The sequence below is a fragment of the Chrysochloris asiatica genome, unplaced genomic scaffold (genome assembly GCF_000296735.1).
Source record: "Chrysochloris asiatica unplaced genomic scaffold, ChrAsi1.0 scaffold00087, whole genome shotgun sequence".
In the NCBI taxonomy this organism is placed as follows: Eukaryota; Metazoa; Chordata; class Mammalia; order Afrosoricida; family Chrysochloridae; genus Chrysochloris; species Chrysochloris asiatica.
Window position 1 is genome coordinate 6,645,406 of NW_006408605.1, and position 11,382 is coordinate 6,656,787.

Below are 11,382 nucleotides of genomic sequence, written 5' to 3' on the forward strand. Positions count from 1 at the left end.
AGAACTGAACGTATCATTTCTGCTGAAAGACACTGACTTCCCAGCAAAAAAAAAAAAATGATGTCAGAAAGAGTGTCATCAGTCTTTTCAGATATAACACAAAGATTGTCTCTTCACTATATGACAGTTGACAAATTAGAGATCTATCTCTTGGATGCAAAATACATACGCTCTTTAGAGAATCTGAGTAGGAGCAAGCACAAAGACTGTGTACAAAAGACTCACCATTGGGAATGAAAGAAATTGACCGGATCTTCTTTTGGTAGAATGTGGTAGAAGGCCTGTTGCCGTGATGACCTCTGAGGTGTATCTGCTCCATTGTACCAGATCATTCTGTGAATTTACAGTCACCTCACCTAGGGAAGAGGTAGGAATGGTACACTTGCTTCCCTGGATAAAATGAATAGGAGGGGCCCCCAAAGAGAGGTCCTCTACAATTATTAATGCCTTGGAGAGAAAGGTAGGGCAAAGAGTGGGGTCTCATTGACAGGTGAGGACACTGTTGCTCATAAGAAGTGACTTGACTGTAGGATTAGGGACCTAACCTGCCCTTGATAAACAGGTCCTCAAGCAGGAAGAGACAAAATTCTGACTTATCTCCTTGTACAAAGGAAATATGCCCAAAGAATCTAAGTAAGCCTTCAGCCCCTCTCTCAGCCTGGGAGAGAGGGAAGAAGGGCTGGCTGAGCTGGCCAGGCTGGGGCGGGGCTTTCCTTGCAAGCTTTGGGCTCAGTCCCTCCTCTCTGGCCCCCCATTGGGTCGGTGGCTCCTGCAGTCCTGCCAGTGAGGAACAAATGAGAAGAGTTGTTGATTTCCTCCTTTGGCCATTCAGAATTTCCCCACATAAATAGAGAAAGGCCTTACCCTCTCCTCACTCCTTCTCTGGACTTGGCCCTGGACTGGCCCTTGTTCTCTGTGGGTGGGCAGGGCCATGGGGGACATGCTTATGCTCTGGGTGGCCTTGGGCATATGCTGTTTCACCTCTGCCTGGTAAGTCTTTCCCCCTTATCTCCCTTTCACCCCAACAGAGCCCCCAATTGTCTCATCCTCATTAACCTCTGCCTCCTCTGTTCTCTCTTTGGCAGGTCAGTGAACAATTTCCTAATGACAGGTCCCAAGGTAGGATGATCTCCACCCCCTTTTTTAATCCATCTGGGTTCCTAGAGGACCTTTAGAAGGGAAAGATAGTGCTAGAATAACATCCAATTGTCCTTAATGGAGAATTAGCCCATAGGAGCCCTGCCGGTTTCCTCCCCACCAAAGGAGCTGCGCTAGGGCAGAAGCTCACAGCCCTTTCCCCTGGTTCCAGGCCTATCTGACCTATACCGCCAGCGTGGCCCTGGGTGCCCAGAGTGGCATTGAGGAGTGCAAGTTCCAGTTTGCCTGGGAACGCTGGAACTGCCCTGAAAATGCTCTCCAGCTGTCCACTCACAACAGGCTGAGAAGTGGTAAGTATGTGCAAGACCATGCCTATACATGTGTATGTGTAACATTTATGTGCATAGTGAAGTGATAAGTTACCAGTGTCCTGCTAACCGCATGCGTCTAAGTCAGTTACTTCCCTCCTCTCAGTCTGTTTTTTGTCATTAAGGCCAATAAGGTCAGTTCTGCTTAGCCTCCCAGGGATATTGTAAGGTGGATAGAAAGGTATCTCCATATCATAAATTACACTAAATTTTGTGAAACGCATGCCTGTATTTATGTGTTTATACACACTTATGCTGATTTGCATGAACTGAAAACAGGGAAAGGGTTGTGTGTTTGCAGCATCTGAGGGAGTTTCACATCTGTCCAGTTTTCATAAAATCCCAATAATAGAGAAGCTGAGAGATCACATTGAGTTGTGATCTCTGGTGGAAGCGGTCTATTTGTGTGTATGTGTGTCTGTGCCATTTGCACAACGATGTAGTTGTCTTAACAGTGTGTGTCAATTTGCATAAAATCCTTTATGCAGAAACAACAGAGAGTTGCCTGACAAGAGTTGGTGAGAGGGGGCATCAAACATGGTGTAGGAATAAATATCTTCCTGTAGGGTAGACAGATGGGGTATGTGGAGATGAACTGTGACAATAATAGTTGGTGGATCCTGCATTTCTGCCACTGAGGGACAGATGAGAAGAGTTGCAGATTTCCCTCTTTGGTCATTCAGAAGTTTGCCACATAAATACTGAGAAAGACCCTGCCCTCTCCTCACTAAGTCTCTGGAGTTTAATAAGTGGTAGTCATGATCATTATTATTATTTCAGCCTGTTTTTTGTCATTATGGACATGATGAAGACAAAGTCCTTCTTTCTTCCCTGAACCAACCCCATGACCCCAAGTCCTAACTGTCCTGTACAAGGATGAGTATCAGAGACTAGTGGACAGAGCTCTAGGTTGGATTCTAGGAGAGTAGAGTCCTGGTTCCAACCCCACAACTAATGAGAGTGGGCATTCACCAACTCTCTGGGGTTCTACTTTACTCATCTATAGCATTAAGGTGCTCATTCCTGCCTGGATAAAATAAGGATGCTGGGAAGACATGCATTGTTCTCTCAAGTAGAAGAGCATTCGCCTCTTAAACCCAAAGTGGGTGGGGGACAAGGAAGATGAACAGCATTGTTTCTGCAAAGCCTCCACTTTAGATCATTGGGGTCCAAGTTTCCAGTTCCCTCTTTCTCTTTAAAGCCACTAGGGAGACTTCCTTCATTCATGCGATCAGCTCTGCTGGGGTCATGTACACCATCACCAAGAATTGTAGCATGGGAGACTTTGAAAACTGTGGCTGCGATGAGTCAAAAAATGGAAAAACAGGTAAGTTGTGATCTCTGATGGGGTTGTGAAGAGGTGAAGGACTGAACAGCTAGAATCTTTCAGGGAAAGCTTGAGGAAAACAGTTCCCTCAACCCTTCAACCCCACCAGCCCTTTCATTTCTGGGAACTCCTTGATCCAGACTGTCTTGAGAGTTGATCCTAGGTCTGTGAGTCCAGAGGAGATTAGTATGTATCACCAAACTCCAAATCTAACAAGGCAACTAGGAATGAAAAGGCCAAAGAGAGTCTAAAGCGAAACTTGTAGATCAGGTTTAGAATTGGGTTATCTGTAATCCAGTTTCTCTAGTATTTGCAGGCCACCTAAGAGACTTATGTAGACAGATTTGTCATTAATGAGGGAGGAGGAGGCTCTGACAGGACTATTACAGAATAACAGTAAAGAATCCCAAAATGTTTGAGCTGGGTTGAACCTTTGAAGTTATATAGTCCAGCCCCAGTGTCTGTACCTTTATTGTGGATATAAAGACTAAGGCTTAGACCTGGGAAGTACCTGAAGGGTGGGGCCATTGGCCATGGGAACAAGACTCCTCCCACCTACCTTCATCACCTCTATTTCCTTATCTCAGTTTCAGCTTTGCTCTTAGGGCTCTCAGGTATGGTCAGCCAAAATGACCATGCATGACTCGTCTCCTGGGACATAGCAGAAAGCTGTATGCAGAACATATTCTTTTCTTATACATAGGAGGCCACGGCTGGATCTGGAAAGGCTGCAGTGATGATGTGGAATTTGGAGAAAGAATCTCCAAACTCTTTGTGGACAGCCTGGAGAAGGGAAAGGATGCCAGAGCCCTGATGAATCTTCACAACAATAGGGCAGGCAGGCTGGTGGGTATAGGAGTCAGCCAATGAGCCAAGAGGCTCAGTATTGGCAATAGCTTCTCATATGCAGCCCTGTACAACTTACCAAGAACTGGCTCATACCCACATTTCATCCTTAGGCCACCCAGCTGGACTAGATAATGAAGCCAGTTAAGTCTCAGCCAAGTGACTTGTCTGAGGCAGCACAATTAAAAACCATCAGAACCAGGAAGTAAATGCAGATCTTTTAACTCCCGGTCTAGCCCTCTTATCATAAAATTCTTTGTTCTGGCCCCCCTCCACAGGCACGCTTTTGAGAATAAAGACCAATGCAGACTCAAGGCTTTGCTTCTATGTCTTTAATTTTTTTATCACTTTAACTGCATGCTGTAAGAAATGAACTAAGGTTCTTTTATCCAGTCTTGTGTCCTCTGGGCTGCCAGTCATTGGTAGGTTCCTCTGGATCCATGTTTCTTTAGAAGCCATCTATTCTCCCTCAAGAGTTATAGTTCATCCCCAGGCTTCTGTGGGGAAGCAGTCTTAGGAATATTCTCAACTCAAATCTGAAAGCAGGTTGGACTCAGAGCCAAGAGCATCTAGCTTGTACCAATGCCTGACCAAGGAGAAGAGGTTTCCAAGGAAATGACAACCAGGGGTTGGGTTAGGAGGGAAAATCCAAACAAATACTCCAGCCTCCAGCTTCAAGAAAATAACTGTGACAATGATGCTATTTTCTGATATAATTTACAGAGCCACTTTCTTGATCATTATTTTATGTGACACCTATTCCCAGTGGAAAGAGCCCTTGTGGCACAGTGTGTTAAGCATTGGGCTGCTAACCTCAGGATCAGTAGCTCAAACTTACCAGCCACTTCATAGGAGAAAGATGTGGCTACCTGCTCCCATAAAGATTTGCAGTCTTGGAAACTCAATGGTGCAGTTCTCCTCTGTCCTATAGGGTATCTATGAGTCAGAATCGAGTCTCAAAAAGTGATAGAACTGGGCCTGGAGCTTAGGTTTCCTGACTCCAGTCACCTTCTCAGCACTTGTCTGCTTCTCTATCAACATCATCCCAGAAAGCTTTTTTTAAAAATGACTCATACTAATAAGGTCTTTAACTCCCTGCGTATGCTAATTAAGAAGATCTGAGCTAGAGCCCAGGAAGAAATTTTTTTCAGGTGTTTCTCCAGAAAGTTAATAAGCACAGTTGTAACATATTCTAATTAATCACCAGCCCTTGGTCTTCCCTACCCACAGCCATTCTCTCTTTCATTCTCTTTCTGTATGTGAAGGCAGTAAGAGCCACCATGAAGAGGACCTGCAAATGCCACGGCATCTCTGGGAGCTGCAGCATCCAGACATGCTGGCTGCAGCTGGCTGACTTCCGGGAGACAGGGGACTACCTAAAGGCCAAGTATGACCAGGCACTGAAAATTGAGATGGATAAGCGGCAGCTAAGGACTGGGAACAGTGCTGAGGGCCACTGGGCTCCCACCAAGGCCTTCCTTCCTAGTGCAGAGGCTGAGCTGATCTTCTTGGAGGAGTCTCCAGATTACTGTGTCCAGAATTCCAGCCTAGGCATCTATGGCACAGAGGGTCGAGAATGCTTGCAGAACAGCCACAACACATCCAGGTGGGAGCAACACAGCTGCGGGCACCTGTGCACCAAGTGTGGTCTGCAGGTGAAAGAGAGGAGAACAGAGGCCATGAGCAGCTGTAACTGCAAGTTCCATTGGTGCTGCACAGTCAAGTGTGATCAGTGTAGACATGTAGTGAACAAGTTCTACTGTGCACACTCCCCAGACAGAGCTGGGGCCCGGGGGAAAGGCAGTGCTCCATAGCATCCCACACAAACTCACTTGCTCTGTTACACGACAATGGAGGGGGTACACAGTTTCTCTTTTGGAGAGGATAGATTGGGAAACAGTTGGAAAATCACAGGTTTGGCCTGTAGTCCTCATGATATAGATGGGGAAATGGAGGCCCAAGATGATACAGCATATTCTTGTGAGAGCTGAAATTGGAACGTGGGCCTTTTGCATAGACAGACCCTATTTCATCTTTCCTTCAAGTTACTTCCTAGTCTTTGTGCCTGTATTTATGCAGCTTGCTAATAGGAGTCTTGTGTAGGGTCCATTTTGAGACAGATCCTCAAAATACTTGTTCCTATAAGGGAACAGAGGGAATGGAGGTAGAAATGAAGACACCTGAAGGAGCCACCTTGCCCCACTCAGGCCATCATCTCCTGAAAGACCTTCTACAAATTCACACAGATTAACGGGACTGAGACCACATCTCTGTTTATTGGGAGGATTCTAGGGTGCTGAGTTTTTCACCTGAGTGAAAATTTTTGAAAAGTCTTCCCACTCAACCCTGGGGAAGACAGGACCCAATACAACTAAGGACTTCTCCAGCTCATAAACCATCTCTAGAGACATGGAGAAGGAAGGGGCGTAATAAATGGACAGGTGATAATAACTTGCCCAGACAAGGTGCCACAGAGGGATATCCCCCTAAGTTGTTGTTGTTAGGTGCTGTTGAGTTTGCTTCAACTCAAACAACCCTATATAGGGTTTTTGAGGAACAACTGGTGGGTTTGAACCACCAATCTTGTGGTTCAAACTGACCTTGCAGTCCAGTGCTTATCCTACAGCTCCACACAAGGACTCTATGAAATGACCCCATTTAGTTGTTTTCTCTGATTGGGAAGCCTAAAGATCAAAAAGAGAGCAGGAGAGCCTCCTTCTATATCCCAATTATCCATAAGTCTAAGAGAGGAATTGGAAATATCCAAACCCCTTTATTTCAGTTTGACAGATAATAAAATTAAGGCCCAGGTACTGACCAATATGAAAACAATACTGACTCCCAGATTTTGAAGGTATCATTTTAATGCACCCCCAAGCAACTCGGGAAACAAGGAAGCCCTTTGAACTAGAGCCATATTAAAAGTGTGTTCACACTCTTAACTTGGGTTTCCTGGGATGTCAGTCACTTGTCCCCAACTCTGAATATTTCAGTCTTAGAAGTCTCCCCTGTCTGCATAGGCCACCTACCCTGAAGGTAAGAAATGTTGCAGATATTTTGAATAAACTAACTAAAATGACTGATCACCAAGAGTGGAAGAAACACCTTCAGCTCAATAGCTTTTAATTAGAAAACAGTTTAAACATTCAACAGTAGGGTAAGCTAGTTAAATCATGCCCCTACAATGGGGTATTATTTAACCAGAAAATATTTTTGTGAAACATTAGTAACATGGAAAACATTTATGATATGATTAACTGAACAAAGCAGATTACAAAACAGCATTTTCAGGATGAATGCAAATATATGGAAAATATTTACCATCACTTAACACCAAAATACAACGATTCTTGTTTTCCATTTTGTGTTTTTCCGTATTTTGAAATTTGTGTATAATAAATAAATATTCTGTCACCAGACATAATGTTATTTTTTTAATTCTAAAAGGGAATATAATCTAGTTTTTTGAGTGAGAAAGAAGGTGAGTGATTGTTCAGGCAGCTGACATTTTCAAGTAGGTGCCTTGAAAATCATCTCTGTTGCTTCTGGTCCATTTAAAACTACCACAGATGCCAGAAAGAAACCTTGGTGGTGTGATGGTTAAGTCCTCAACTATTAACCAAAAGGCCAGTGGCTCCAAGGGAGAAAACCATAATGATCTGTTCCTGCAGAGCTTTCAGCCTAGGAAACTCTGGGATTCTACTCGGTTCTAGAGGGTCTCTATGAGTTAGAATTGACTTGACAGCAAACAACAACACAGATGCCAGAAATCAGAGCTAATGAGAAATCCATAAAATTCAGTGCATATCATGGAAACTGATGATCTTCTTCTAAGGAAGGTAAAAACACACTAAAGTTGTTGTTGTTGTTATGACTCGGTACTGACTCATAATGACCTTATACACAGCAGAACAAAACACTGCCTGATCCTGGGCCAACCTTACTATTGTTGCCACACTTGAGCCCATTGATGCTGTCACTTTGTCAATCCATCTTGCTGGGGGTCTTCCTCTTTTTCTCTGACCCTCCACCTTACCAAACACAATATCCTTCTCCAGCAACTGGTCCCTCCTGACAATATGTCCGAAATATGAGAGACAGAGTTTGGCCATCCTGGCCTCCAAGGAGCACTCTGGCTGCATTTCTTCCAACACAGATCTGTTTGTTCTTTTGGCAGCCCATGGCACTTTCAATATTCTCCTCCAACACCATAACTCAAAAGCATCAATTCCTTGTGGAGAGCCTGGGACACTCCTGCATTGCTGATGGGATTCCAAAAGGTTGGAAATAGAAAGACCTTATGATTCAGCATTTTCTCTATTTGATATTTACCCACAAGAAATACGAGCCATAACATGAGTAGATATATGCACAGGAATGTTCATAGCAGCACTATTTACAACAGCAAAAAGATGGAGACAGCCAAAGTGCCCATCAATGAAGAATGGATAAACAAACTGTGGTACATACACACAATGGAATATTATGCTACCTTGAAGAATAATAAGGAAGCTGCAAGCTACCACATAACATGGATGACCCTTGAGGACATTATGTTGAGTGAACTTAGTCACAAAAGGAGAAATACTGCATAGGACCAATACTGTAAAAGACTAAGAAAAGAACCCATACTAAAGGGTGGTGAGGGGAGGGGAGGGAGGAGAAGGTGGAGCACAGAGTAGGGAATAGACACAGGATAGTTTGGGTGCTAGGGACAGGGACAATACACAAGAAGGGGGAAGGGAATGGAAGAACAAGGTGGATGGGAGAACAATTAGGCAGGTTTGCATAGGCTAAGTGGAACAGAGGTAAATAATGATACATGCACAGCCTTGGAACAACAGGGATCTGGGATACAGGAATTGAGACATGGTTGGAATGGGCAAAAGGGAGGAAATAATGTTAAGATGCTTGGCTGTCTTTTGAATCTTGGTTTCCTAGCATACCATTATAAAATAGACGCTTGAAGGGTAGAGAAAGGAATAGCCAGAAATATCACGATAGAAAGTTTGTAAGTCCGTCTTCTGCCTATAACTGATTGGAATATATAAAATGGGGCTACAAGGTGCCCAGTGAAAGAGAATTCCTGTGGAGCCTCTGCATTACATAAGACCATAGGTGGAATCCTGAACCCCATCCAGAATCTTCTGAGGTGGGGAATTTCTACTTGAAAGGACAAGCAGACCAGCCTGGAGCAGCTAGAAGAACAGAAGATACTTCTTGAAAGAAAGACCTACAGGAAAAATACAAAACAATAATGGCAGTCTGACTGATTACTACAAGAACAAGCAAGTTGCTCACCCAGGAGACATCAAGGCAAGTGGTCAGGTCCCCTCAGGGCAAACCCCCTTCCAAGACTAAGACTCAGTGGGAATACACGCTGTGATTGGTGACCACGCTTGACACTGCTAAGGGGAAGTGAGGAAAAAACAGCAATGAAGCTGCGAGCTAAGCCCTATCTGTGAATTAGGTGGCCATCAGTGTGGCAAGGCCTGGGGACTCATGGGCCCAGAGTCAGTGACATAGTCACAGAGGACTAAAGTGGAGAGTGAAGCGTCCAGCGGATAAGGAGAGGGCATATGCACAAGAACACCCACACTTGCAGATAATACCCACTTGACCTGGCTTCAATGACTGCATTATCAGAGCTCAACTAGAAGAAGAAAGAAGAGGGAAAAAAAAGAGTAATCTGATACAATTTGATGAACTTGACCTACACCTATGGATGCAGTGTGTTTGTGTGTGTGGTGGTGGTGGTAGAAAGGGGAATAGAAGAGACACTAAGTCCCAAAATTATGGTGAAAAAAAAAAAAAAAAAGACAACCCAAATTAAAGATTATTTCCCTGGGGTTTCAAGAAAAAAAGAAAAATTATCTGGTCCTGAGGTTAAACACTCAGTACATATAGATGCTAAACTACCCATCATGGAACATGAGTTGTGATGCTTTGATGAGTGAGTAAAACTAGATTTTTCTCCTTTTATTCCTGAGTCTCCATCCAAAGCCAGCCACCTGCTGCTTTGACATTTCCCCCCAGGACCTTGCTGACATACCCAAATAGTCTTAGAGTGATTTTTTCTGAAACAAAATCCTCCCTTTTGGCCTGTTTCAAATGGTCATTAAAGAAGAACAAGCCTTGTTTTTCCTGAAGGTTTGTATCTGAGGTTTTTTTCACTAATAAAAGTAGAGTAGTAGGAATTCCATGAAAAGTGGAATTACAAAAAAAAAAAAAAACAACCCAAAGCCTTGTAAACTTGTATCCCTTCATCTCTACTGCTTCCAAGCCTGTTTCATCTTCATCAATCTTTTCCTCATGACAGCCAATTACATCACCAAATCGTCCCACATGGATCCTGGGCCAGAAACTAAAGGAATTTGTTTTTTCCTATATCCATCAATTTCCTGTCAGAGAATCATTCCAAGGTATTACAGAGTCATTCAGATTCATTAGTTACAACTCCACACCCCTTTCCTTTTGGTTCATCAGTAACATTAAGGTGACAGAAGAGTAATACTCCATGTTTGATAGGTTCAGGGCCCATGGCAGGCAGACTGGCCACAGTGTGATGGTGGAGCATGAAAATCTGCTGAAAGGGAATCAACTCAAAGAGGGAGACCTGTCCAGAGCCTATTTCCATATTTCAGTAAATCCAAACACTGCATGACCTCACCTGGAGAATGCAAGCCTGTATGCTATCCATTTGGAAGGAAATAAGTATACTTGCCTGTTGTTGAGTGCCCTTGAGTTGGTTCTGACTCATAGCGACCCTGTATAGAGTTTAAAAGAAGCATCTGGTGAGTTTGAACAGCTGCTCCTCTTCCTCCTAATCCCATATGATCTTTGAAGCAGGCAGAGTTAGAGAGTCCTAAGAAAATCCTGTGGAGTCTTGGTGTGGCGCTGTGAGTTAATGCACCAGACTGCAAAGCCATTTGAACTGCAAGGTTGGCAGTTCAAGCTCATCAGTGGCTCCTCAGAAACCTATACAGGGTCGCTATGGGTTGGTACCGACTCCATGGCACTTAACAACAACAACAAGAAAATCCTGGAGTCCTGGTGTGGCACTCTAGGATAAGCGATGGACAGTTAATCACAGGTCTGATTTTGGTGGTTCAAACCCACCAATTGCTCCTCTGAAACCCTCTTCAGGGTTGCTATGAGTCGGAACCAACTCGACGGCATTTAACATCAACAAGAAAATCCTAGATGGTACAGACCAGACCACTTGGCTGCTGATGAAAAGACTGGAGGTTTGAGTCCTCTCTGAGGTGGCTTGGAAGAAAGGCCTGGCAATCTACTTTAGAAAACTCAGCCAACGCTCTGACATACAATGGAGTTTGCAGGAGTCAGAATCTACTCAAAGGTTAAGAAAACCCAGGGGCAGTGGTGATTCAGTGGCAGGATTTCTGGCCTTCCATACAGGAGACTCCAGTTGGATTCACAAAGGTAATAAATGAGTACCTATCAACGAGGCTTTCTACTCCCGTAAGGATTTACACCCTCGGAAACCCTGTACAGGGTCGCTATGGGTCGGCTCCGACTCGAAGGCACTTAACAACAACAACAACAATCAACTGTCAGTACATAATATCTCCTTCAATAGTCAGAACAATACAATTAAAGAGTTATTATTTCCCCTCTTGTAGTCCTGGTGAGGCGCTGTGGGTTAATGTTGTTGTTGTTAAGTGCTGTCGAGTCAGTTCCGACCCATAGCGACCCTGTACAGGGTTTCCGAGGCTGTAAATC

At 44.1% G+C, this 11,382-nt stretch overlaps 1 protein-coding gene across 1 annotated transcript; it reads left to right on the top strand.

Annotated features, from left to right (window-relative positions):
- Window positions 1-829: 829 nt before the first annotated feature.
- Window positions 830-5,453, top strand: WNT8A (wingless-type MMTV integration site family, member 8A). Its single transcript, XM_006866217.1, has 6 exons — window positions 830-990; window positions 1,086-1,119; window positions 1,310-1,448; window positions 2,668-2,793; window positions 3,497-3,639; window positions 4,905-5,453. The coding sequence occupies exons 1-6, from the start codon at window positions 932-934 to the stop codon at window positions 5,451-5,453; spliced, it is 1,050 nt and encodes a 349-aa protein (XP_006866279.1). The 5' UTR covers window positions 830-931.
- The last annotated feature ends 5,929 nt before the right edge of the window (window positions 5,454-11,382 follow it).